Source organism: Pelodiscus sinensis, chromosome 28 (assembly GCF_049634645.1).
Source record: "Pelodiscus sinensis isolate JC-2024 chromosome 28, ASM4963464v1, whole genome shotgun sequence".
NCBI classification, from domain to species: domain Eukaryota; kingdom Metazoa; phylum Chordata; order Testudines; family Trionychidae; genus Pelodiscus; species Pelodiscus sinensis.
In genome coordinates this window covers 3,832,425-3,859,848 of record NC_134738.1, presented here as the reverse complement: position 1 = coordinate 3,859,848, position 27,424 = coordinate 3,832,425, and the positions used below count along the sequence as shown (strand labels likewise).

The 27,424-nt window shown below is 56.7% G+C and overlaps 2 protein-coding genes across 2 annotated transcripts in view; both read right to left on the bottom strand.

The window, feature by feature from the left end:
- The window catches only part of KCNIP3 (potassium voltage-gated channel interacting protein 3), an 84,203-nt gene extending 81,775 nt beyond the window's left edge, over window positions 1–2,428 (bottom strand). The window contains exon 1 of the mRNA XM_075910719.1: window positions 2,280–2,428. Coding sequence (XP_075766834.1) covers window positions 2,280–2,285 — 6 coding nt within the window. The 5' untranslated portion in view covers window positions 2,286–2,428. The remainder of the gene's footprint in view (window positions 1–2,279) is intronic.
- A 14,993-nt stretch (window positions 2,429–17,421) lies between these two features.
- PROM2 (prominin 2) overlaps window positions 17,422–27,424 on the bottom strand; it is a 38,545-nt gene continuing 28,542 nt past the window's right edge. The window contains exons 21-24 of the mRNA XM_075910694.1: window positions 24,611–24,700; window positions 22,174–22,280; window positions 20,888–20,974; window positions 17,422–20,438 (exon numbers count right to left, since the gene is read on the bottom strand). Coding sequence (XP_075766809.1) covers window positions 20,911–20,974; window positions 22,174–22,280; window positions 24,611–24,700 — 261 coding nt within the window. The 3' untranslated portion in view covers window positions 17,422–20,438; window positions 20,888–20,910. The remainder of the gene's footprint in view (window positions 20,439–20,887; window positions 20,975–22,173; window positions 22,281–24,610; window positions 24,701–27,424) is intronic.

The following is a 27,424-nucleotide window of genomic DNA, read 5'->3' as shown; positions in this document are numbered from 1 at the left end:
GCTGGAAGGTTGGAGAAGCTCCCGGATGCTGCCTTTTCAGAGAACAACGTGAGGCTCGGGAGCTGCTGGCCTTAAAGTCACCCCTCACCCCGTGGCTGGTGCCCAAAACAAGGCCCCTTCCTGTTCACAGGGGCTGCCCAGCATCTCTCTCTCCTCCCCCCTGCAGGCTCCTCAGCAAACCTGGGGCACCAGGGGACCACACTGGAGGGAGCCTGGTAACATTGTTCCCTGTAAGCTGAGCCCTTGGGCAGCTGCCCAGGAGAGAATCAAATGCCACCCATCTGATTAGCAAAGCGCCCACAGCCATCAACCTGTGTTTCTACTAGTGGTGCACGTCCACACAGGCTGTGGTGTATGTAAAAATTATTCCACACACACGTGGGAAAAGTTCGAGGGAACACTGCCTGGCAACCTCAGAAAACGACCCCAGTTGCTTGCAGAGCATCGGCTTCTACCCCAGTGCCCGACCAGCTGGTCTGATTGCTGGTGTGATGAGCTCCAGGGGGCTCAGCACCATAACGCAGCCCGAGGAGACCAGTCTGCGCTAGCAACGAAGCCGCGCTTTTGCCCACGACTGGCTCACACAAGCCACTGCCTGGAATAATCTGAAGCGATTAGGCCACTAGTCCCTACAGCCCAGATCAGCAGCGACTGACGGGCGCACGATGACCCACATTCAATAACGTGGGGGTGGCGACGTGAACATTTCACCACCTTTCTGGCAAAGAAATGCTCTGTCCATTCAAAATCTGTCGGGGTTTTGGGGGGGGGGGGTGACGTAGTGGGGGTACCTGGCTGGTTTTTATGCTGCTGGCTCTGGGGTAACCCCCACTGGCTGCCGTGGGTACCACGACCCAGCAAAACAGGATGAGTCACTATGCAAACCAGTGGCCAGACACCCCCCATGGAGAGGAATAAAGGAAGGTGGATGCTGCCCTGGCTGGGGGGCAGGGCTGGAAGAGGGTTAGTTAGTTGCTGGCGGGCTGGGAGCATGGAGGAGACAGCCTAGGGAGAGGGGCTGGAGTTTAGGGGCCCAGTCTCCCCCCAACTCAAGGGGGCCTGAGGCATCCTAGCCCAGCTCTGTGACCAGATTACATCTGTGCTGTGCTGTACCCTGGAGAGGCAATAAACTTCCTCTATTCCACCGGCTGGTGCAGTCTGTTTGTGCCATTTCGGGGTGCAGGAGATGGGGGACCCCCAACGTGCCATCACAGGGGGTGAGTCTGCAGTTCTGGGTTGGGTTCCCCGCTGTTTCTCTCCTCCCCATGGAAAAAGCCCAGGGGAAAAGGATTGAAAGAAAAGGGACCCCCCCAAAAAACACCCTGGAAACTCTGGGGTTTCCTTAATGAAAGAAAAAGATTTTGTCCGACAGGAAAATGATGATTGGGGGTAAAGAGCCAGTTTTGTGCCTCCTCCCCCGATGTTCTGATGAAAAATTTGCAACCAGGCTGGGAGCCCGCTCGGAGCCGGACCATGGAACACGGAGCCATGAGTCGGGTACCTGTTGGCTCTGCCTACCCACAGGACAGTCTCAGTAGCCAAGGGCCATCTCCAGAGCAGAGAGGTGCTGGTGGGGGGCGACCCAGACTGCACCTGTTCTGGGGGGTCACTCCAGGGCTCAGGCCCCAGGGCTGCGAGAGGGAATGTGGAGCGGTGTGAGGACGGGAGAGAGGGAGCAGGAATGGCAGAGATACCAGAGGGAGGGGAGCCGAGATGTGTGGGGCTCCTGGGAAGATCCATGGGGTGCATACGGAACAGGAGGGGTCAGAGTTAAGGGGAGGCAGGGGAAGGGAAGGGGGGAAGGCAGATCTCAGAGCACGGGGGAGGGGAAGAGGGGTGAGTGACCCGTGCCGGTGGGAGGGTCAAGGGGGCTCAGAATGAGAGCAGGGCTGGGGATAAGGCCGTGGGGAAGGGGAGGGGTAGTGGGGTCAGCCGCAGGATGGACGTGGGAGCGGGGCTGATGCAATGGGGCAGACTGGAAGTTGGAAACCGCCCCCCCCCCCCCAGATCCTGCCGCTGGTCGGTGAGTAGCCCCCCCCCCCCCCGTATCCTGCCCCATGGCCCCTAGGATCTGCCCCAGGGCCCCCCGTATCCTGCCCCATGGCCCCTAGGATCTGCCCCAGGGCCCCTAGGATCTGCCCCAGGGCCCCCCAGGATCTGCCCCAGGGCCGGGCTTCAATGCTTCGCCACACTGGGGGGGGGGCCTGACCCCCTCCCCCGGGGCTCTCTCTAGGCAGCCGCCCAGTGCCAGCCCGGCGCCCCCTTCCCGCAGCCCCTACCTGCATGGCCCGGCCCGGCTCGGCTGCTGCGAGGAACCTGCCCCGGACCCGCCGCTGCCAGCTGCCGCCAGCGGGACTCCGCGCTCAGCTCCGCCCGCTCCGCGCCGGCCCTTAACCCCCTCGTGCCCGGCCCCAGCTCCGGCCAGCCCGCACTGCGCCTCCCGCAGGGGCAGACGCCTGGGCCGGCGAGGGGCAGAGCCCGAGGGCGGGGCGGATGGACACAGGGCTGGGCGGGGCTGGGAGTGGAGGGGGGGAGCCCTGGGGAAGGCGAGCTGTGCATGGGAGGGGTCGCTAGATGGGGGGTGTATGGGGATGGACGGACAGAGAGATGGACGTGGGAGGGGTCGCTAGATGGGGTGTATGGGGATGGACGGACAGAGAGATGGACGTGGGAGGGGTCGCTAGATGGGGGGTGTATGGGGATGGACGGACAGAGAGATGGACGTGGGAGGGGTCGCTAGATGGGGGGTGTATGGGGATGGACGGACAGAGAGATGGACGTGGGAGGGGTCGCTAGATGGGGGGTGTATGGGGATGGACGGACAGAGAGATGTGCATGGAGCTAGCTAGGCGCATGGGGTTAGAGATGTGCGGGGATAGGTGGGTGTATGAGGAAAGAGGTGTCTGTGGGGGTGGGTGGATAGATAAAGATTTATGGGGATGGACATAGTGGGGACTGGTCCTGCCTTGGGCAGGGAGCTGGACTTGATGACCTCCTGAGGTCTCTTCCGGCTTTATGATTCTGTGATTCTATGACAGACAGGTGTGTATGGGGATGGGCAGGTGCGCATGGGGATGGGCGGGTGCGCATGAGGATGGGCGGGTGCGCATGAGGATGGGTGGGCGTGTAGAGGGGTCGATGTGGATGGGACAGGCCGATCCCTTCACTCAGGCTGTTTATTTCACACACTCCTCCCTTAACCCTTTCACTCAATCCCAGCTCTAGCTGTCCTGCTTCCTCCTCCTCAGCCCTTCCATTCCATGTGTCATAGCCCACCTACGGCCACCCCACCCCACCTTCAACCCTTCCCCTCTTCTTGCCAAGCTCCTGGCTCGCCCTCCCCTTCCATGCCGCATGGCTCTGTAGGACGCACCCCTGGAGCACGGCCCTTTCATGCCTATGCTGGTGGCTGCCTCTCCCACCCTCATGCGCGTGGGGAGCCAATGGACAGTCCTGTCCTTGCACCGAGTGCGCAGCATCCGGGATGGGCACTCGGGGGAGGCAGGTACCTGGCAGTCAGGTGGGCCCCTGTCCTCTCCGGGGGGTGCTGGTGCTCAGATCCCTCCCCCTCCCAGGGTGTGCGGCTCATTTCCACCTGGCGGCAGGAGACTCACTCTGTTCCCCGGGAGAAGCAGCAGCATGTTCCATGAGGGCAGGGCCCTTCCTGTGTGGGGGCCAGGACAGGAGCCCTGCCTGCAGAGCGTGAGGAGGGAGGATTGGATGCTGATAGGCCTGGAGGACTCTGAGCTCTGGGGCTGGAGGTCAGGAACAGCACCTTCATGGGGCCCAATTGGCCCAGTCTAATGCTTAATCAAATCCATCACATTTGGCTTCAGCTGGGAGCATCGGAGGAGGGTTTTTTTTAATTCATTTGCTGCTATAGATTAATGGCAGGTGTGTAGTTTGCCCACTCGCTGGCAACACAAGATGCCTGGGTTAAGTTTCTGCCTCTGCCACTGACTTGCTGCATGACCTTGGTCATGTCACATCATTGCTCTGTGGCTTGGTTCTTCACTGTAAAAGAGGAGCTAATGACCCTTCCCCTCCCCCCAGTCTGTCTTGTCTACTGACACCTCTCTCTGTACAATGCCCAGCATGATGGGGCCTGCAGGTGCTATTGCATTTCCAATTAACAATAAAGACACCGAGATCTTTTATCTGTTGGGTGCAATTCACCGAGTGCCTCCTGGGACTGGAAATCTAAGACATGGCAGGCTGCACGGAGCAGTCAGCAAAGGCACAAAATACCAATGTTAAAAAAAAAGCCAGGGGAATCTTTTGTTCTGTTGATTGCACGCTGCTCGGCCCTGCCTCCCTCATGAATACACCCATCCCCTCCTCTCCATGCCCTCGTTTGCACTGTGTAAACAGCTCCTAATGGCGCCTTTGCCCTTTCATTCAAACAATGACATCTGGGCCCCCAAAGAACTTTAAGAGCAGCTGAGTGCCTGTGTTTACTGGCTGCCAGACCAAAATATTACAACCCTTTAGACAGGAGTGCTCCTTCTCCCTTCACATCCACTTGGAACGCCTCAGAGACAGGCATGAAAGCATCTTGTGGGCCACATGCTCAGCTGAGTAAATCAGCAAAGCTGCAATTACATCAAGTCACCAGCTTTCAAGCAGATCCAGGTTGTTGCTTCATCTGCACCTTAAGGCTTCCAACTGGCAGGCTTATCATTTGCCCACTGGCTGGCAACACAAGATGCCTGGGTTAAGTTCTTGGGGCTAGTAAACTGTTTTGTTACCATTTTCTCCCACATCCAGACGTCTCCCAACACATGCTGCTTTTTGATCAAATGTCACACATAGAAAAAGGAAAGGAAGGGTTTTGATGGCATCCCTATGTCTTGCTGCCCCGTTTACGGCATGGCGCATCTCCAAAAGTCATTTCAAAATGAAAGTTACAGTTTTGTTGGTTTTTTTTTTTATCACAACACAGTTTTTCAAAAAATGTTCAAAGTTCAGAACTGGAATGCAATGGCTAGAGTTTATCTCAACAAAAGGACAGGCAACGATTTCCCCCCGTTGACTGAAGTGGGACTGAAAATGAAGCATATGATTAAGTGACTGGGGGCTGAAAACTTTAACCCAAGAGGCAAAAACAATAATGAACAATCAAAAGGAAAAGCCAAGTGGTCCGTAGCAACGTCAGGTCTACGTGCTGATGTGATGAGTCCAATAGACACTTGGCCCCACGCGAAAGTCCGTTCCTCAGGGAGTGGTACAAACAAAAGTCAAACCCTATGCTCTTTGCTCCTTAGAAAATGTTCGGTTTTGTTTGGATTTGGAAAAAAAATTCAAAACCGCAGAATTTCCCACATGACGGAAAATCCAGACTAAGGCTACGTCTACACTGGCAGCTTCTTGTGCAAGAACTCTTCCCCAAGAGAGTTGGCATGTGCCTTTGTGCAATAGATTTGCTTTTGCATAAGATCCATGCCAGTGTAGACGCTCTCTTGCGCAAGAAAGCTCTCATGGCCATTTTAACCATAGGGCTTTCTTGCGCAAGAAATTCATGTTGCCTGTCTACACTGGCCTCTTGCGCAAGAACAGTTGCACAAAAGGGCTTATTCCTGAGCGGGAGCATCATAGTTCTTGCACAAGAAGCACTGATTTCATACATTGGAACGTCAGTGTTCTTGCACAAGAACTTGCAGCCAGTGTAGACAGGCAGCAAGTTTTTGTGCAAAAGCGGCTGCTTTTGTGCAAGATCGCACCAATGTAGACACAGCCACAGAGTTTACAGTCAAAAAACCTGAGTGCGGTGTACTAGGTGGACTACACAAAAATAAATACATAAAAATCAAGAGAGCAAGATGCTTGCTCACCCTGCCTCTGTTCCAGACCTACTCCCATGTGTCGAGTGATACCTGTGAATTCAAAGTGCTAGCACGTGTTGTTTTCAGTTTAATATCAGATCATGCTCATGTTCTCTCATAGGGGACTCCCAGCCGACTGACCTGTACAAGCGCAAACACCCTGAGCACTCCTGTGGCGCTAAATGCCTTTAGAAGCACTTAGTACCAACTTTGCAATGGCCTTTAGGCACCAAAGCACCGGGGGGTGCAACACTCGGCCCTTCCGACTCTGCCCACGCGGGCTGTGAGATGGAGGAAGATGCCTCCTCTCCCGCACACGCTCAGCGTTACAGGATGAAAACACATGAGCTCGCTGGGAGCTGGCTGCGCCGAGCTGGCAGCCCTACTGTATTTATTTGGACTGGGAGCTATAATTGCATTCCGAGTCTCCCTCGCTGACAGCAAGTAGCAGCTGTTTGCGATCTGCGTAGGTGCCTGTTGGTGGAGCAGGCATGGGGAGGTGCATGGGTAAGAAAGGAGTCCAGGTCAGTGCAGAGGGGCTAGGACGGGAACCTTGCTCATCTCTGTTCTGGAGAGAGAGGTTCTAGTACGAAATTGACCAGAGTTTGCATTACTAGCAAAGCCATTTGGCCTGGCAGTTACACAAAAATCTCCAAGAGCTTGCTAGCCCCATTTCGCCCTGGGGGGATGGAGGCAGGGAGAAAAGCGCTGATGTGCTACAGTCAGATCAGGGATAAGCCCCCAGTTCTAATCTCAGCTGAGGGTCACATTCACAGGGGTAAGAAAGTGAGGCTGTACATAAGAACAGGGTCAGACCAACGGTCCATCTTGCCCAGTGCCCTGTCTGCTGGCAGTGGCCAATGCCAGGTGCCCCAGAGGGAATGCACAGAACAGGGAATCATCAAGTGATTCCTCTCCTGTCATCCATTCCTAGCTTTGGACAGAATCCAGGGACACCATCCCTACCCATCCTGGCTAATAAGTCTTGATGGACTTAACCTCCATGAATTTAGCTAGCTCTTTCTGGAACCTTGTTAAAGTCCTGATCTTCACCACATCATCTGGCAAGGAGTTCCACAAGTTGGCTGTGCATTGCATGAAGGAAAACTTCCTTTTGTTTGTTTTAAACCTGCTACCTATTACATCTCATGAGCCTAGCTCTGTAATTAATGGATTGACTTGGGCTCTAGAAAGCAGGGCCCTGCAGAGGCATAGTGAGGGTGTTATACACCCCGGGGCAAAGGCAAAATTTGCACTTCCCTCCTCCCCCGCCACCACCGCATGGCGGGGCCCCAAACCCAATGTACAGCTGAGCCCAACCCTGTGAGGAGGAGCAAGGGAGCTTGTACTGTGTCTTCCCCCACCCCCTCCAGCTTGGGGCCAGGCCCCCACATGCACTAACCCACTGGCGGAGATGGAGAAGGGTTGGGCGAAGTGGCGGGGAGGAAGCTCCAGCCGGCGGGTGTAGGAGTAACAGGCGAGCCGAGGGATAACAGGGGGAGAAGAGGGGGTCTAAATTGTTGCCCCACCCAGCGAGACGCTTGGGGGCAACTCCCTCCTCCATCCCACCACACCACTAGGGCCCTGTTGTGTTGGGTGCTGTACAGACACACAGCACAGACATAGTTTGCAGCGCTGCCAGTGAGTGTAAGACAGACAGCAGTTGGTTATGCACAGGGGGAGCACAAGCAAACAATAGTACCCGGTGTTTTAAGCACCGTGATGGTCACAACACACCCACTGTCTAATCACTAGCAAAACTGTAGCTCATGGATGCTCTGCAGCATAAGGCACAGTAACACAGGCTATTCGTTCTAGATGGCCTCAGTTCACCCCAGTGGCGAGCGCCGTCACAGGGGAGGAGGGCAGCAGGGCCTTGCTGCAATTACATACAGGGCGCTCTGATGGGGGCAGAAAGCTTTCCCTGTCAGGATTCACTGATTTCAACTCAGCAGAACTCATCAAACTGAACCACAGAAAAGAGGGAAAACTTTCAACCACATTTTCTCAACCATCCAATTGACATTTTCCAAATGCCCAAATTTCCACCGAAATTTCTAATTTTGTCCAAAAAAATTCAGCTCAAACTTCACAAATTATTTTCATGGCCATTTTTCAATCAGCTCTGACACTTCATTTGGCCTTTATCCCCTTCCCCTCCTAGCTATTTTCTTCTGGTTGGGCCGAGAGCTTTTGAACTACCTGAATGTCCAAGGCCTCAATTCAGCCAAGCTCTTCCTTTTAAGAACGTGAATGGGTCTGTTGACTTTCGTGAGCTTCAAAATGTAGCACGTGGTAAGTGGATTGGGGCTGAAAACTTTACCGTGAAGGGGATGAACAATCAAACAGAAAAACCAGGTGGTCTGTAACAATTTCAGGTCTAGCTGCTGATCTGAATAGCACGGTCAATGCTCAGTACGGTTCCTGATGCAGCGATGCAAACAAAAGTCAGACCCTAAGATCTTTACTTGGCTTTCAAGCTGGTTTTATTATTCCCTGTGACCAAATTATGGGCTGAGTTATGGCCTGTTTTTCTGATCAAGAACCATTCAGAAAGGGATCAAGATTCCAGTGAATAAATCCAGTATAATTTTGCATCCACCAAATAGTCCTCGCAAAAAGACTTTTGTCTAGATTATGTTTGCAACCAGTTGCTCCGTAAATCCCGTAAATCATATGCTAACCCTCTCTGCTCCCTGACAGGAGGAAGATAATGACTAACATCCTTTCTTTTTGTTGTCAATTCGTGACTTTCCAGATCAGCAATAAACAGACCCTGAGTGCCCGGAGACTCACACTCAACAACACAACAATCTCTCACAGTTCTATAGTGCTTTTCATCAGTAGATCCCAAAACACTTTACATAAGAGGTCTGTATTCTCGGAAGGAGAAACCAAAGCATGGGGAGGCTAAGTGGCTTGACCAAGGTTCCCTGGCATGCCAGTGGCAGAGCCTCCTAGTTCTGAGTCTTAATCTAGTTTGCTAGTTGCTGCAACTACCTTCAGAGCTGATTTGCTGCAGCTAAGCACACAGATATTCACCAGTCATTATCCCCATGGTTGAGCCAAGTTTTGCCTGCATGGTAAGGAGTGTGCAGCATCCGGGTAAAGGAGCCTGGAGCTTGGTCCAGGGGGTTAGAATGAGGTTCAGGCTGGGGGGGAAATTTGCATCCTCCCAGAGATGGGCCTCTCCACCCATCCTGGCCTGCCCCTTTCCGCCATTCTCCGTGCTCGTTAGCACCACTGGTTAGAAGCGTTAGAGAGCAACTTGGTGCCCATCTGCTGCTCCCTTGCCAGCCCTAGCTGTGCAACCCTGGGGCGTCAGCTGAGACAAGTCACCCGCGGCGCGGCGCCATTTGCTCCGGCTCTCAGCCGGCCAAACCCAAGGCAGGATCTTATTTTTACTTACCCCGTCTTCAAACATCTCCCTGCAGTGGGGACTGATGGACGCGTGTCAATCAATATGCAGCAGAGGGGGGAGCCACCGGACAGCCGGTGGGGGGGTGGTGGACGTCGCGCTGCTCCGCGCTAGCCGTGGCCACGGATGCTGGCTGCAGATCTACCGTGATTCCCACCTGGTTCCTCTCCCCGGGCTGCGGACGTGATGCAAATGGGGACCGAGAGATCCTGGCAGCTGCTTTTGTCTCCGTTCAAACATCCCTGACAAAGGAACCGTCCCTATGCCAAGTTTACCTTTTGGGCCATTATTCCCTCTGGGTGACATGCAGCACGGCCAGCCTACAGCTGCTAGTTTCCATGGAAACAGAACCCGGAGTGCACCCCCCCTCCCCTTCCCTCTCTCTTTTTTAAGGGAGCCAATTAACCTAAAATAAAAATCCCTTTAAAAAGGGGACTGGAATTCTCCACTTTCCAGCTCCCAGGGGGAAATTTAAAGGGGAAATTCTCCACTTGCCGGCACTGGAGGGAGGAAAATCCCTGGGCTCTGTGGCCAGGAGATCCCAGCAAGTCTAATTTAGGGGCCTATCTGCCCTCACCCCCTCTTGTTTTAGCCACACCACACCCCTGTGGAGCAAGGCAGTGGAGTTGTCTCCAGAGATAGGGACCACAGGCACAGAGGGATTGGCCCAAAGTCCTGCAAGAACTCTAGGGCAGAACAGGGGGTGGACTATGGATCTCCCAAGGAATACTCCAGTGCCCTAATCGCTGGCCCATCCTTCCTCTGAAGCAACTGGGGCATCCCAGGATTCCCACCAGCAGACCCTTGCGCTTTGGGTGGCTGGGCGCATGCTGCCCTCTGGCATCTCTCAGCCCTGCCAACAGAGCTCTGTGCTGGATCCCAGGGGGGCCTCCAAACAGATCTCTGGCCTGCAGCTACAAAGGCAGATCACAACAAACCAGCAGATACGTTTTAATGCTGATAAATGCAAAGTAATGCACATCGGAAAAAATAATCCCAACGGCACACACAAAACGATGGGGACTAATTTGGCTGTTACCACTCAAGAGCGAGATCTTGGGGTCCTTGTGGACAGTTCTCTGAAATCATCCACTCCGGGTGCAGCGGCCGTTAGAATAAGCAAACAGAATGTTTGGAATGTTAGGAATCGTTACAAAAAGGATAGAGAATAAACCAGAGAATATCTTATTGCCTCTATAAGCCACGGGACGCCCACATCTTGAATACTGTGTGCAGATGCGGCCGCCTCATCTCAAAAAATGTGGCATTGAAAAAGGGTCAGAAAAGGGCAACAAAATGATGAGGGCTTGGAATGGATCCCATATGAAGAGAGATTAAAAAGACTGGGACTTTTGAGCTTAGAAAAGAGGAGACTAAGGGGGTAAAACTATGACTGGTATGGAGCAAGTGAATATGGAAAATTTATTTATTTGTTCCCATAATGTAAGAACTAGGGGGGTCACCAAATGAAATGAATAGGTAGCAGGTTTTAAACAAACAAAAGGAAGTTTTTCTTTATGCAGCGCACAGTCAACCTGTGGAACTCCTTGCCAAAGGATGTTGCGAAGACCAGGACTTTAACAGGGTTAAAAAAAGAGCTCGATACATTAATGGAGGTTAGGTCCATCAATACTTATTAGCCAGGATGGGCCGGGATGGTGTCCCTAGCCTCTCTTTGTCAGAGACTGGAAAGAGATGACAGGGGAGAGATCCCTGTTCTGTTCCCTCCCTCTGGGGCACCTGGCATTGGCTGCTGTGGGCAGAGAGGACACCGGGCTGGATGGACCTTTGGTCTGACCCACTCTGGCCGTGCTGATGTTCTTCACAAGGTGGATAGCAGGGACGCTGTGAGTCATTGAACCAAACTGTAAGGGATGGAAACTAGTTCAAGCCTGGGAGTGCAGAGCGTTCCAGCCCTCCTTGCTCCAGGACCTAAAGTGCTAGAAGAAAATCCTAGGAACAGATCCCTATTTTAATCCACTTTCAATCTCCGAAGGAATGGGTCCCTGGTTTCTGCCTTGGAATAAAAAGATTCCCAGGGATAGTGACCCCTGGATAAAGCAGATTCACCCCCACCCCTCCCCCGCCCCCCAAAGGCTTAATTACGATGAACGACCACATGAAGAGGATGGAATCTCAGTGGCAGGCCAGCCTCACGCGCCATTAGAGGCGGGGGCAGAAGAAATCTGCCCCTTTCCAAACAAGGTTTCAGTCAAAATTCTGTGTGGACATCAAAGGCCTGATTACAATGAACAAGCCGCCACCGCCTCGCTGCAGCAATAGAAGTCAGCCTCCTCTGAAGAACATCCAAGCGCTGCAGCAGTTTCTTACCCCCATTAAAATCATGCTGAGCTCTTAAATCAGGCCCTGCATAGGAGCGTCTCAAAGCACTGTACAAAGGCCTCATCATTAGCACTATTGTACAGAGAGGGGAAACTGAGGCGCAGAACATCCAAGAGACATGCCCAAAGCCATGCAGTTGGTCAGTAGCAGGAAAATAACTGCCCTCGATACCCCTTGACTTTAGTGGGAGCTTAAGAGGCCGTAAGTAGCAACTCTTAGACCAGCGATGCGCAGTTGAGGCTAGTGAGCGGGCCACAGGACTGACCCCCCTTCATTTCTGTGGCCGCAAGATTGTCGTAACCACAACGATCTCCTGGGACAGGGCGGTTCACTAACTGCGCGCGTGTTCCGAGAATTAGCTGGCTGTGCCGACTGAACCGTAGCCGCACTGTGATTGGGTACAGAGCGAGCACATGGCTCTGTAACGGGTCGTGACTCCCCACCATGGCGCCTCCTGCTGGTCTCCTCAGGAATCGCTCCTTCTGCAGCCAGCGTCTCGCCCTCAGCTACCTGCCTTCTTCTCTACTTCCGGTCCCATGTCCTTTCCAGCCCACGGTGCCCTTTCCTCACGGATCCACCCTGTGGCGGTGCCCCCAAGTTCTGTGGCCCTCTCCTCCCAAGGATCCCTTGGAAAGGGTTCAGAAAAGGGCAACTAAAATGATGAGGGGTTTGGAACGGGGTCCCATATGAGGAGAGGTTAAAGCGACTGGGACTTTTCAGTTTAGAAAAGAGGAGACTGAGGGGGGATAGGATAGAGGTCTATAAAATCATGAGTGGTGTGGAGAGGGTGCATAAAGAAAGTTCTTCACACAGCGCATAGTCAATCTGTGGAACTCCTTGCCAGAGGAGGCTGTGAAGGCTAGAACTAGAACAGAGTTTAAAGAGAAGCTAGATAATTTCATGGAGGTTAGGTCCATAAAAAGCTATTAGCCAGGGGATAAAATGGTGTCCTTGGCCTCTGTTTGTCAGAGGCTGGAGAGGGATGGCAGGAGACAAATCGCTTGATCATTGTCTTCGGTCCACCCTCTCTGGGGCACCTGGTGCTGGCCACTGTCGGCAGACAGGACACTGGGCTAGATGGACCTTTGTTCTGACCCAGTACGGCCGTTCTTATATAACCCCAACCCCTTATAGCTGCCTTGCCGGGGCACTCAGAACCGTCACCTAGCCCCTTACCTCGGGGGCAAGCTGCAGTCTAACATGGCCACTCAGCGTTGGCCAGGGGGTGTGGCCCTGCTGCCTTCTCCTGCCCTGGCTGCCTCCCTGCAGCCCTAGCACCTCAGGCCTTGAGAGCAAGGCCTCCGCCTGGGAGTCTGCCAGCCCTGCCTGCCTCTCCCCAGCCCTGCCAGGTCCTTCCTTCTCCACAGCCAGAGCAAAAGTGCATGAGCTTGGCCTCCCCAGAAGCCCCCATTTATACTGCCCCGGCTGGGCCCTAATTGGCTGCTGCCCACCTCAGCTGCCTGCTCCACCGTCCCTGCCCTCTCTCAGGACTGGGTTTAACCCCTTTCACCCCGCTACAGGCCCCCCCAGACCTGCCCATCAGAGCCCATGCTCCATCTTCCCGCCTCCCGTGGCCTGCTGGCCCCTGCCCCAGGGTAGTGCCTCAGCTTCCCCCAGCCCCAGAGAGCTGGTGGGCAGCGCGGCCACAGCCCTGGACGACCAGAGGCCCCAGCCTCTGGTACCACAACAGCCGTGGTCTGGGGGACTCCAGCATGGGCAGGGCCTGGTCAGGCTGTTAGGGAAGGGGTAGGGTGTGTCTGTGAGCAGCAGGGCGCAGCCTGCAGCCTCCTGGAGAAGTAGACAGCAGCTGCTTCTGGAGTCCCTCCAGGGCCTGGACTGGGAGGAGGACGAGGCGGGTGCGGAGTTTGGGCTTCGCCCAGGGCTTGGAGCCACAGCTGAGTTCAGCTCCCCCAGGCTCTGCGGCATCCCCGCAGAGAAGGCGGCGGCGGTGGTGGTGGTGATGTGTATTCCCAGTAAGAATCACGGGCGCCACAGTTCGATGCTACCCTGCCTGGCTGCACGGGGTCCAGTCAGAGGGAGCAAATCGACGGGAATCGAAAGAGCCAGAAGGGGCCCTCCTGAGGGGAAATGGAAGGGGGGGCGTGAGAAACAGCCCCAACCTGGGGCTCGCCTGTAGGGTTGCCAGGTGTCCAGTTTTCACCTGGAAAGTTCAGTATTTTGGCCTTCCATCCGGTAAAAAACCAGAGAAACCAGACATGTAAAATGTCCAGTATTTTCTGGTTTCCTCGGATGGAAGGCCGGTGGTGTCTGCGAGGACGGGGGGAGCGAGGAGCGCAGGAATTTAAAGGCACAGTGGCCTTTTTTTTTCTCAAAAAGATGGTCGACAGCATCTGTGAGGGCGGGAGGAGTGAGGTAATTTAAAGGCTCAGCGACCGTTTTATCGGGGGGGGGGGGGTTTGGCTTAACAACTTTGGTCTTCCCCTTTTTTTTCCTCAATAGAATTTTTTCTGGGTGTTTTTTTTTGAGGGGAGGAGGGTGTTTGGTATTTTTTGTTAAACCATCTGGCAGCCCTACTCACCAGGCAGGCAGAGTTTGTCCTTTCCAGGCCAAACCTAGGATCAAAGGGGGCTTTGAACTCCTTCCCACCGCGGGGAGCATGTGGGCTGCCAGAGGGGATCCCCGCGTACATCCCAGCCCAGGTGGATGGACGTGCTAGCCCCAGAGGCAGGAGCTTGTGAAGGAAGCTGATGGTGAAATAAGCAGACGGGTCTTTTTCGTTTCCACTGCTAGTGTGTGTGTCACTGCACAGACGGGGGGGAGTGAGGTTTGCAGGCGCACAGCCTTCACAAAACTGCCTACGTGCCCGACTGCTGAAGCCTGCGGCTGCCGCCAAGGAAGGCAGGAGCCGCAGCACGGCAGCCCCGGCCCTCCATGCAGCCAGGAAGGAGCGGGCCATGGCTTGGCCACAGGGGCTTGCCGTCCCCAGCTGGGTTTTCACCCACCGCCCATGCAGGGGCCAAACCCAGCTGGGCGTGAGAAGCAGGGAAGGCTTTGCCCAGATTGCTGAGCTCAGAGTGCTTGGCCGGTGCAGTTCCATCTTGGGAGAGGTGAGGGAAGCCAGGTCTGCTACGCGTACGGGGCACCCGAGAGAGACCAAGCGACTGTACAGCGCAGGGCAGCCTGTTCTCATGCCAGCCTCACCCCGTGACGCACGTCCTGCCGATGGTCTCACAGTTACCGTCTGTTACAGCTGGAGTCAGTCTGACGGCCGGTTAGATTGAACACGAGTGGGGAGCTGGGCTGTCGAGCGCCGTTCGATGCTCCGAGGTGCTGCAGGACCGAAGGCAGAGCTTGATGGCAAAGCACCCTCCCCCCACCTTTATACTTGTACGCGCCTGTCTGAGTCGATAGGTGCACACGGCCACAGCCAATCCCCGAGCGATATTAATTGTGGCGATTTCCGCAGGCTTCCCATCCGTGTCTCTCGGCTGGGGCCTCACCTCCTGGCGCCTCTGCCCCATCTCCAAGGCTTTGTCTACACTGCCGGCTTTGCCAGCAGAGAGTATGCAAATGAAGAGTTGATTAGCATTTTGTCGTGCTTCATTTGCATAATCTGAGCGGGTTTTGCGCAAAAACAAGCAATGTGGACGTTTCCTTTTTGCACAAAAACCCCTTTTTGTGCAAGATCCTTCTGCCCCTCCTTTTAGCGCAAAAAGGAAACGTCCACGCTGCTTGTTTTCGTGCAGAAACATCTCACATAGATTATGCAAATGAAGCATGACAACATGCTAATCAGTGCTTCATTTGCATACACTCTGCTGGCAAAGCTGGCAGTGTAGACATAGCTCAAGGGTGTTAGTTCTGCCAGCTCATTTCCCATCAGGCACAGTGGATGTTCCCATCAGGCACAGTGGATGTTCTCTGTCCCCAAGTCTCTCTCCTTTCTGACCACCTCCATGGCTTTCAGCTGAGCCCACAGAGAGCAAATGGCTTCTCTCCCTCCCCTCCAGCAGTCACTCACTGAGCTAACAGCAGGGGCAGGATTAGAACCCACGTCCTGTTTACAGGCTCTCCCTGGTGGCTGGAGCCTAGTGTCTGCATCTGGAGAGCTCCGGCCTTTGTCTGAATGGGACACAGGGGCAGGGTTTGAAAAGGGCCTGACCTGGAATCAGCAGCAGTGAACAGAGCTGAGCGCCTCCTAGTGGAGTCATATCGCCACCAGGCGGATCCAAACCTTGGACCGCTGGAGCTTAGTATAGGAGCCTCTTCTCTCTGAGCTAAAAGCCAGCTGGCTCCCAGCCCATGCTGTACAGGTCTCTTGTTCTTAGCTGTTGCTGTGGTCTGAGTGCCACTGCAATGGGACCACACTAGGGCTGTGTCTACACTGGCACCCCTTTCCGGAAAAGGGATGCTAATGAGACACTTCGGAATTGCAAATTCCGCGGGGGATTTAAATACCCCCCCGCGGCATTTGCATGAACATGGCTGCTGCTTTTTTCCGGCTCGGGGTTTTGCCGGAGAAAAGCGCCAGTCTAGACGGGATCTTGTGGAAAATAAGCCCTTTTCCGGCAGATCCCTTATTCCTACTTTTCTGGAAAGGGGTGCCAATGTAGACACAGCCTAGGTGTGTGGGTTACACAAGAACCATCTAGATCGTCCCTGACAGGTGCCTGTCGAACCTGCTCTGAAATATCACCAGTGATGGAGATTCCACAACCCCCATAGGCAATTTATTCCAGTGTTTAACCACCTGGACAGGTAGGAAGTTTTTCCTAATGTCCAACCTAAACCTCCCTTGCTGCAGTTTAAGTCCATTGCTTCTTGTCCTGTCATCAGAGATGGAGAATAATTATTCTCACACCTGCTTGTAATACCCTTTGAAGGTATGTCTACACTAGCTCCTTAATTCGAGCTAGGTAGGCAAATCAGGCAACCAGAGCAGCATAGTATTTCCACAGGAAGCACTGATTTCTTACAGTAGGAAGTCAATGCTTTTGCGGAAATTCAAGCGGCCAGTGTAAACAGCTGGCAAGTTTTTCCGGAGAAGCGGCTGATTTTCCGGAAAAACTGGCCAGTCTAGACACAGCCAAAAAGTTTAAGAAACAATGCTCTAGGATTTTACCCCCAGCTGTGAGAGAATTTGTCCGCTCACCGGAGAGACTTCTGGGAAGGGCTCTGGAGGATCAGCAACACTCGAGTCCCTGCTGCCTGCATCCTAGCTGCAAAGTGGATCCAGGTCCCAGAGAAAGCTCCAACCCACACTCCCGGTGGGACCAGCTGGCCTGGACTTAGGGCGCCTCTAAACCCGAGCCAGAGGGGCTATACGGTGCCCAATAGGGAGTGGGGCTAAACCCCAGATAAGATCCTGTGGCCACCGGTGTCCCTGTGTTCTCCCCCTCTACCGACGATGATCCATGTGGTGGGAAGTGCCCTGAGGCTGAAAACGTGGGAGCTTCTGACCGCGAGGGTCCTGGTAAATGATGCGTGGCAAACGTAGCTATAAGGCTCTGCTGTGCACTGTTACCAGGCCACGGCCCAGCAGTCACAACCAGCTTCCCAGGGACAAAAGTCTCAGCCGGAAATCAACTGGAGCAGCCCCCGGTAAGTGCTGGTTCTTCGGCAGGAGAGAGGAGCGGCTCCAGCCCCACCCGTCCAACCTTCACATCCCTACTCTCCATTCCAGCAGCCAAGTCATTAATGAAACCACTGAATTAAGATTAGACCTAAGACGACCCCTTAAGAGGCCCCAGTGTACACGTCCTTCCAGTTTGACAGAGAACTACTGAAAATGTCTTAGTGTGGCCTTAGTATGGTTGTGAGGGCTTTGGCGGATGGGGTTGGAATTCGGGATGATCTGGACAAACCAGAGAAACGGTCTGAGGTCAATAGAAAGAAGTTTAATAAGGACAAATGCAAAGTGCTCCACTTAGGAAGGAACAATCAGTCTCACACACACAGAATGGGAAGCGACTGTCTAGGAAGGAGTCCTGCAGAAAGGGATCTAGGGGGCAGAGTGGCCCACAATTTAAATATGAGTCAACAGTGGGGCACTGTTGCAAAGGCAGCAGACATGATTCTGGGCTGCATTAGCAGGAGTGTTGTGAGCAAGACACGAGAAGTCGTTCTTCCGCTCTGCTCTGCGCTGGTTAGGCCCCAGTGGAGTATTGTATCCAGTTCTGGGCACCACATTTCAGGACAGATGTGGAGAAATGGAAGAAGATCCAAAGAAGAGCAACAACAATTAAAGGTCTAGAGAACATGAGCTAGGAGGGAAGATTGAAAGAACTGGGTTTGTTTGGAAAGGAGCAGACTGAGAGGGGACTTGACGGCGCTTTTCAAGTATCTACAAGGGTGTTACAAGGAGGGGGAGACAAATTGTTCCCCTTGGCCTCTGAGGACAGGACAAGCAGCAATGGGCTTGGATTGCAGCCAGGGGTTTTTAGGTTGGACATTAGGAAAAACTTTCTGGCTGGGTTAAACAGTGGAATAAACTGCCTTGGGAGGTTGTGGACTCTCCACTTCCCACCAGGGAGTCGGGGGCGGTCCTGCCTCCTCCCCCACAGCAGCGTGGCTGGGACAGCAGGGCCACCTTGCTCTGCCCCCCCTCCCCACCTCTGCTGGTGAGTGTAGGGCGCTGGACTGCAAGTTCCCTCTCTGGCTGCTGGCCGGCCCCTCCTGTCCACAGCGTTTGGGGGGGCGACTCCTCGTGGCCCCCCCTGCCTCTGATGAAGTGGGCTCCAGCCCCCGAAAGCTAATGCCCTAATCCAGGTGTTAGTCTGTAAGGTGACACGGGACTCCCCGTTGTTTCATCTTGGCAGAGAAACAGCTCGGGGCTCCCGTCTGCCCAGGCAGCCTGTCTACCTCCGCTGGAGATGCTGCTTAAAGAAGAGAAGAAACCACAGGAAGGGGGAGGAAGTGCCCCAGATACTCTCCCCTTCTCTCTCCCCACGGCATCAGCAACATCTGAAGAAGAAGGAAACAGCGTCGGATGGGGGGGGGGGACCCCGATGGAAAGAAATTCAGCCGGTAGGTGGGTGAGAACATGTGGCCAGACTGTCTCTTTGAATTCACGTCACTCGTGAAGTTGGGCAACGAGGCGCCTTTTCCTTTTATTTTCTGTCACCAATTCGGACTAAAAATCTCTCTGCTGCGAGTGGTTTGGTTTGCTCTAAAGCAGCGTGTCGGAAGGGCTTGGGGAGCGGCCTGCGGGAAAGCAGGATTTGCGCGTATCGTTTTCTACTAATGACGGACGTGGCAGGCGCTGGTATCGTCCAGGAGGACAGTCCGGGTGGGGTGCACGTGTCGGAGGACAGTCCGGGTGGGGTGCACGTGTCGGAGGGCAGCCCGGGAGGGGTGCACGTGTCCGAGGGCAGCCCGGGAGGGGTGCACGTGTCGGAGGACAGTCCGGGTGGGGTGCACGTGTCGGAGGGCAGCCCGGGAGGGGTGCACGTGTCGGAGGACAGTCCGGGACTGGCGATTGGCAGGTGCAATTCACGAGGGGCTGCCCATAGCACTCAGACACTCTGACGAGGAGTAACTTACAAGCCAGAGGCTGCGAGTGATCATACCGGGGGGTGGTTCTCACAGCGGGGGGGGGGCAAAAGGGCAGAGGAATGAGGGTTCCAGGTGTTACCCTGGGCGATGCCGCTGATCCCAGGTTAGCTGGAGGACATGTTCCGGCTTTCCCCAGGCCCAGGCTACCACTGTAACCATGGGGCGAAGTGTCCTAGCTGGGCCCTCTGACACGGATCCACGGGGCGGATGTCTTGAGAACCCAGAGAGGATTTCACCAGCCACCCCTCTCCCCACCCATCCTTCCCCTCCGGACACAGCGCCAGAAAGGATGCACCAAGCAGCAAGCAAGCCCCGGTTACAGAAGGGGCTATTCCTCCAGCACTGATACCCTCTGTGCCCTACACCCCCAGGGCGGGTTAAAAGAAAGCAGGACCTCGGTCTCCTGCCCTTTGGCAGAAAGAAGCCCAGAGATGCCGAAGGACCGGGATTCAGCCCAGACAGGAACAGAAGCGTTTCCTGTAGGTGCCCAGAGTCGGGCATAGAAGCGGCGACTTCCCTGCTGGATTTAGACCCACGTCCTCTTCTCCGGCAGCAGGGGCCCGGCTCCTCCTGGAGGGGCCCCCGTAGGCCACGGAGGTTTTCAGGCCCGCAGCAGTGACAGGACCCGGGGCGGCGCCTGAGCCGGGAAGCAGAGCTGAGCCCACACAGCAGCAGTGAGACTGGATTTTGCATCCCCCGGGCCCCGTCTCGTGGGGTCTTGGGAGCGGGGCCTTGTGCGGGGCCCAGGAGTGAGACAGGGGTCGCCGCCCACCAAGGGGAACACCGCTGCCCCGTCACCAGGGCACGCATCCACCCTCCCAACGGCCAAGAGCCTGAGCCCAGCCTGGGCGTCTGGCCATGCTGCTGGGGAGACAAGGCAAGGCCCGGGCCTGGTGGGGTTAGCACTGCAGTGTGTGTGTGTGGGAGGGGGGTTGCCAGAGGCCAGGCAGGCTCCCTCTCAGCCCCGAAAAGCTGGGTCCTGGCGCGGGGAGGATGCTGCCAACGTGAACTAATCCAGGCGGTAACATGGGCCTCGGCGGGGTTCAATGGCTCCCGGGGGGTGGCGGGAGACACAGAACCCCAGCGGGGCGCTGCTCGGAGCAGGCCTTTCCCCTTCTGCCTTGCCGGGCTGTGCACGTTCACTGGCGCCGCGGAGGGGGGGGTCACCAGAGCTGGGGCTTGGCAGGAAGAGTTGAGGGGTGGGACGTATCCAAGCTGGGGCCGACGTTGTAGGAGCCTCTCCCAGAAGCATCCCGGGGAGGGCGAGGCAGGGTGGAAGGGCAGTGTCTCTGATTGGGCGGTTCTGGACGGGGAGGAAGCCAGCACTTTCCCCAAGGGACCTACAAGCGAGAGGATGTATTAGCCGTTACCTGGGGAGACGAGAACAGACTGGGCCCCCCCAAACACCCGTGCTGGAAACCTATGGGAGACCTCAGGGGCAGCTTCCACTCCGGGGCGAGGGCGAGCTCCAGAAATATTTGCAACCCAGCAGCTTGGTTCCACAAAGGGTCCCATGGCCCTGAGGACCCCAAGAGAAACCTTGGTTCAGAGGGGCCGGGAGCTCTGAAGAGCCCCCTGAAAGAGAGGTCCAGGGGCACCCATTGCCAAACTCTGGGAACGTCCCAGGACGTCCATCCCCAGGGGACAAGAAGGCCCAAGAACCCGCCTAGATCTCGCCTGGGACTAGTGCTCTGGAGTTCTCCGACGCCCGGGGAGCCCCAGGACTCAGAGTCAGGAGCCCCCCGACCACAGAGCTCCGAGTTCCCAGGTGAATTCGTTTCCCCTTTACCTGGAAACGCCAGCGACGCCTTCCTACAGCTTGAGAGCTGTCACGCGGGGGATGTGGAAGGGGTAGGTCTCCTCCGAGGCAGTAGAGCTGGAGAAGGTGGGAAGAAAAGGAGGGCGCATATGGGAGAAGCCAATATTATTTCCGTTGTCCCCTGGCAACCAGATCACCCCAGCGGAGGCAGCATTACGCTGGTGGGTAAAATGACCCCCCCCTTTGTAGAGGCCTTCAGGCGCCATAAGACACCCCAGTAACGAGGGGCATGGAAGATCTCAGAGAGCTGAGCTCGGACAGCCCTGGCCAGGCCGTGCTTCGGGATGGCCGGGACCCATTTATCCTTCATCTGACTTGGGCACCGGAGTTCCTGGCTCTCTCCTAAGGGGGGAGCTGAGCGCTGGGCCAAAGAGCTGACAGAGCCGTGCAGCACTTAGCCCCCGTGCGCAGTGGTGCACAGAGCACACGCAGGTGCAATGCACGGGGAATGGCATTCACCGTTAGCCAATGGGGCCGGGGGCTATGGGAGGAGCTGCGTTCAAGGAGGAGCCCTCGAGAGCTGGGACATGCGCACAAGGGGGCAGAGTTTGGGGTTAACCCTTTCTAGGCCAGCCCACCCAATGTCATGGCACCTGGGGACAGGAAATAAGACCCCTGCATTGTGCCCCCCGCAGGTTGCCCCGGGAGCTGTCGCTGCTTCTGAAAGCAGGCGAAGCCCTGAGCATGAGCAAGAACTCGCTGCCCTCGGGCCCCAGGGCGCCGGCAGCAGGACCCCCGGGCTCAGAGGTCCATCCAGCGGGCCCCACAAGCCCAGGGCCAGAGCAAAAGCAAAGGAAGCTGGATCTGGCTCCCGCTTTGCTCCCTCGGCCCCAGGTCTGTCTCTTTGGCTGGAGGGAAGTACCCCAGTGCTGCCGGACGCCCGCAGATCGTCCACAGAGACGCAGGAGGCCTTGGGGGGCATGTGCCAAGGGGGTGCCCTGCTGAGCCTGTTGATGGGGCAGTTAAATGGAGTAGGTCTCAGATCGCGCCTACACGGCAGTGGCAGGGGCAGAAACCCAGCCTGGGTGCGTCCAGCCCGTGTGCTACAAGCAGCGGAGCAGCTGCGTCGGCCAGGGAGCGGCTTGGACAAGTGGCCCGAGGACGGAGCAGTGGGACCGGGCTGCTCTCTCCTCCTCCTGCTCTAGCATGTCCCCTCTGGTGGGAAGGACGCCCGCCAGTGGCTGTCTGGCTGGCCCCGGGCGTCTCCTCTCCTGCAGCCCCCGGGCCCGCAGGCCCCGGCACACGCGGCCACTTACACCAGCCGGTTCCTGATGGGGAGGAAGTGCTTGGTGAGCTTGAGGGCGAAGATGATGCTGGGGATGAGGAAGAAGGTGCAGCAGCCCAGGCTGAACCAGAAGGCGTTCTGGAAGGACACAAACACCCCCCGTGAGTGGCCCCATTGAGCGGGACACGGGGGGAGAAACCGCACCCTGGAAAAGGAGCCGGCCCCTCGGGGATGCTGGAGGAATATGGAAGCAGATTTGCCTGAGAGTCTCTCCATAGTGAGGGGAAACTGAGGCTAGTGAGTGGGCCGCGCGAGTCGCCTCCTTCTCACTGGACCCGGTGGTCGGAACCCAGACGGTCTCCCGGGAGAGGCCAGCGTGGCTCACTGCGCCTGCGCCCTCGGATTCGCGGGCTGTGCCGGTGGAACCAGAGCAGAGCTGTGATTGGCTGCCGAGGCAGCGCGCGGCTCTCCCGGTGGTTGGGCGTGATCAGCGCCCACCTCACTGCACGGGCCCTGGCTGGTAACACCGGGAGGAGAAACACGGTGCAGCCCGAACCCTCCCACTCTGACAGCCCTGCGCAGGGGCCGGGTGAACTGAACGTCTGGGGCCTCACAGAGACCCCAAGGGCCGCCTGGGGCCTACACGGCTCTGACCCGGGGCCATCGCTGGGCCTGAGGAAGTCAACGGGAGCTGGGACACGTCCCGATGCCCATTCGCTGCTGGCCGGTGGCCACCATCTTCCCCGTAGAGGCTCCGTGGGCCCTGGCTCCGCCTAACTCAAAGGGATCCACTGGCTGGTAGAAGGGGGCCTATGACACACACACACATACACACACACACACACCCTCTCTCTCTCTCTCTCTCTCACACACACACACCCCCCCCTCTCTGTCTCTCTCTCTCACCCCCCCTCTCGCACCCCCCCCTCTCTCTCTCTCACACACACACACACACACTATCTCCCCATCTCTCTCCCCCTCCCCCTTCCTCTCTCTCTCTCTCTCTCTCTCTCTCTCTCTCTCTTTTGTATGGAGGGGGTGCGGGGTCTGGGACAGGGTTTGGGTGCAAAAGGGAGCTCAAGGTAGGGGCCTGGGGTGCGGGGGGGGGGTGTGGGGTCTGAGAGGGAATGTGGGTAAAGGAGGGGGTTATGAGCTGGGTAGGGGCTTTGGGTGCAGAGTCCAGGAGGAGTATGGGTGCAGGAGAGGATTCTGACCTAGGGGAGGGGTGTAGAAGGGGGTGCAGGGTGTTGGACGGAGTAGTGTCCTGAGGGAGGAGGGTAGGGGGTGCACAAGGTTTGGATGGTGACCTGGGGCAGGGAGTTGGGGGGAGGAAAGCGCTGGGTTGCCAGAGGCAGGCTGTGGCCAGGAGGCGCTTGCCTAGGTGGCTCCTGGCCAGCAGCCCTGCAGGACCCTGAGGCAGGTTCCCTGCCTGCCACAGCCCCAAGCTGCTCCCTGGAGGTCTCTGCTCCAGACACGGGGGTGGGAGGAGAGGGGGAGAGGGGAGATTCTCACAGTGCCCCTACCCCCAGCAAAATCTCTCTGTTCCCATTGGCCAGTTTCTGAAAATCCTCCCCCTCCCTCTGGTGCCCAGAGCAGAGAATCACAGAGAGCAGCCAGCTGCTTCAAGAGGCATGGGGCCACTCTGTGCCCGAGGGTCCCGGCGGGGTGGCTAGTGGGCCAGATTCAGGGTGGGGTGGAGGGGCTGATCCCAGTTAGTAACAGCCATGGGGGACACAGCCTGGGAGCTCAGTGAGCCCAGCTCTCGGCCAGGCCATGTTAAAGGGGCAGCACGCTCGCAGGCGGGCAGGCCTGGGCATGCTGGAGCAAACAGCGCATGTGCCAGGTTCCCTGGGGCACTGACCGGGACAGAGCCCCGGGGTGTGGTTCAGCCCTGGTACAGACTAGCACACACGTCTGCTGATGTCAACAGGAGGGAGCTGGCTCATGGCAGGCCTGAGAGTCACAACAAGGATCACGCTAGTGCCGTATAATTTCCTGCCCAATTCACATCTACTTGGTGGAGGTAGCGTGGCCTAGTGGGTTGGGCAATGGATTAGAGGTTGATCTGCTGGTGATCCTGGGCAACCCACTTTGCCTCTGTGCCTCAGTTTCCCTCTCCTATCTCTTGTGTGTTTAGATGGATCTCTAAAGGCCTGGGCTGTCTTACTATGTATCTGTGCAGCCTCTAGCACAGTGGGGCCCTGAGTCCATGTGGGGCCTCCAGGCCCAGCTGTATAAGAATGGACCTCGTTTGCTCCCTGCCCACTGAGTCCCCCTGCAGCTGCTGGGCTCCCCTCAGCTTCCCCCACCACACTCCCTGTGCCAGGGTGATGGGAGGGGAGACTCAGTGCCCAGGGTGGGAGGGTGCTGGGGCAGACCAGTCGGTGCTGTCTATGATGCCTGGGAGCTGCCAGGAACCAAAGGGGGGGGGGGAGCGCTAGGCAGCGCCGGTGTGCTGCTGTCCTCACCCAGGGCTCGGCGATGCGGTCGCACAGGATCACCCGGCCGTTATCCAGCGCCGTGGCAAGGGGCTGGCAGGAGGCCACATCCTCAGTCAGCTGGAAGAAAGAGGAGACCGCGAGGTTACCAGACAGGGACTGGAGGAGGCTGACACAGTCACCAACCCAGCTGTGGTCACCTACCCCCTCAGTGGGCCTGGCTTTGGCCGGCCGGCTGTGGCTGCACTTTCAGGGCTGGGCTCTCCACAGCGGGATGGGCGCTGAGCTGGCGGGAGGCGGGACACTGGGAACTAAGTGTGACGGCGCGTTGGGGTTCCCCAGTCTCCTGCAGCCACAGAATGGCACGAACAGACTTCACCAGCCAGTAGAACAGAGGGTGGTTTATTGCTTCTCCACGATACAGCACAGCACAGATGTCATCTAGGCTATGTCTAGACTGCAGGCTTCTTTCGAAAGATCGCGTCTAGACTGCAGGCGGATCTTTCGAAAGAGCAAGCCGCTTTTTCGAAAGAGAGCACCCAGCGAGTCTGGATGCTCTCTTTCGAGGAAGCCCTATTTACATTGAAGAACGCCTTCTTTCGAAAGAGGAACTTTCGAAAGAAGGCGTTCTTCCTCGTGAAACGAGGTTTACCGCCATCGAAAGAAAAGCCGCGTTCTTTTGAAATAATTTCGAAAGAACACGGCTTGAGTCTGGACGCAGGGGAAGTTTTTTCGGGAAAAGGCTACTTTTCCCGAAAAAACCCCTGAGTCTGGACACAGCCCTAGTTACAGGAACTGGGGGCTAAGAGGCCTCAGTGCCCCCCTTGAGATAGGGGAATCCCAGCCCCCTCCCCAGTTCCTTCTCCCCTGCTTTCCAGCCAGGAACTAGCTCCCCCTCTCCAAGCCCTGCCCCCAGCCAGGGCAGCATCCACCTCCCTTTGTTTCTCCCCATGGGGGGTTGGCTGGTTCAACCGGTATGGAGTCACCTTTGCATAGTGAGGTTTTCCCTGCTGGGTCTTGCTCCAGACAGCAGAGGTCACCACAGCCCAGCAAGCACCCCCACTACGTCACACTAAGCCCTTAACAGAGCTGACTCCGTTTCACATTGGCCTCCGTCACCCTAATACCCAAGCCCCCGACAAGGACCACCCACGAGGGGAGGTGTTACGTGGGGAAGCAGCAGAGAGAGCACTGGAGTGGGATTCAGCAGACTGGGACTCCATTTCTAGCTCTGCCACTACGGTGCCGGGTGACCTCGGGCAAGTCACTTTGTTCTCGGGCCTCAGTTTCCCCTGGTGTGATGGGGTAAAGATTCGGTAGTCCTGGGTCAAATGCTTTGAGATCTATGGCTAGAAAGTACTAGGAAAGAACTAGGGGTTGTTATCTCCATTTCAAGTCAGGGGAAAGCGAGGCAGAGTGACAACAAGCACTTGCTCACGGTCACACGAGGAGGCTGTGTCGCACCGCAGGCCCACGCACAAGGGCATCCCCTGGGGTACTTGCAGAGCCAGCCCCGCTGTGACGTGGGGCCCTGTAGAATGGGTGGGGGCTGCAAACTAAGTATGCCTCCCCCGGGGAGAGTATTCGCCCAGGGCCACAACAAACCTTCCTCTCGTATCGAACAGCCACCAACCCGGTCCCCTTTCAGACACGCCCCTTCATGCTTCCTCCCCAGCCCCCTCCCTCTGCGGAGGCAGTCCCTGTATTCGTCCCCCTCGCTCACTCGCCCCCTTCACAGCCCTCCTCCCCCGCTGCTTTGCCTACAGGACACTCGACACCGCTTAGTCCCCTGGCTTACGGAGACCCAGCTGCCCCAGCCATCTGGGACTGTCCTGTCGCTGCCTCGTTCCCACCCGTCTCCGTCCCCATCCGCCGTCTCGCCGCCCGCCCCGAATCCTTCCCCCAACCCGCTGCCGTCTCCCAGGAGGGCGGATTACTGGCTACAGCGCCTACGCCCCTGGTGGGCAACCTACACCCACGGGCAGGGATCGGCGTGTGGCCCACAAGGCCCATGCCCCGGGCTGCTGGATCCTGCTGGTTCCCCCCACGGAGAGGTTTTTCCTACTGGTGTCATTAAAGCGACACGCACGCGAAGCCCAAGTGAGGGGCGGGCGGATCGCACACGCTGACGGCGAGAGCCAGGTGCTCCTTCCGCAGCCAATCGCAGCGCTGCTGTGGTTCATAAGTGTGACGTAGTGGGGGTACCTGCCTGCTTTCTATGCTGGCTCTGTGGTAACCCCACTGGCTGCTGCCGGTACCACGGCCCAGAAGGACAGGGAGTGAGACGTTATGCAAAGAGGCCCTCTCAACCTGTCCAACCAGCTACCCCCCATGGGGAGAAACAAAGGGAGGGGGATGCTGCCCTGGCTGGGGGGCAGGGCTGGAGGAGAGTGAGTTAGTTTCTGTCTGGGAGCATGGAGGAAGCAGCCTCAGCAACAGGCTGGGGGGTTTAGAAGCCGGACCCCCCCCCATATCAAGGGGGGCTGAGGCATCCTAGGCCTGCCCTGTAACCAGATGACATCTGTGCTGTGCTGTACCCTGGAGAGGCAATAAACTCCCTCTGTTCTACCGGCTGGTGGAGTCTGTTTGTGCCATTTCGGGGGTGCAGGAGACGGGGGACCCCAACGCGCCGTCACAATAAGAACATAAGAACGGCCGTACTGGGTCAGACCAAAGGTCCATCTAGCCCAGTATCCTGTCTACCAACAGCGGCCACCACCAGGTGCCCCAGAGAGGGTGGACCGAAGACAATGATCAAGCAATTTGTCTCCTGCCATCCCTCTCCAGCCTCTGACAAACAAAGGCCAGGGACACCATTTCTATCCCCTGGCTAATAGCCTTTTA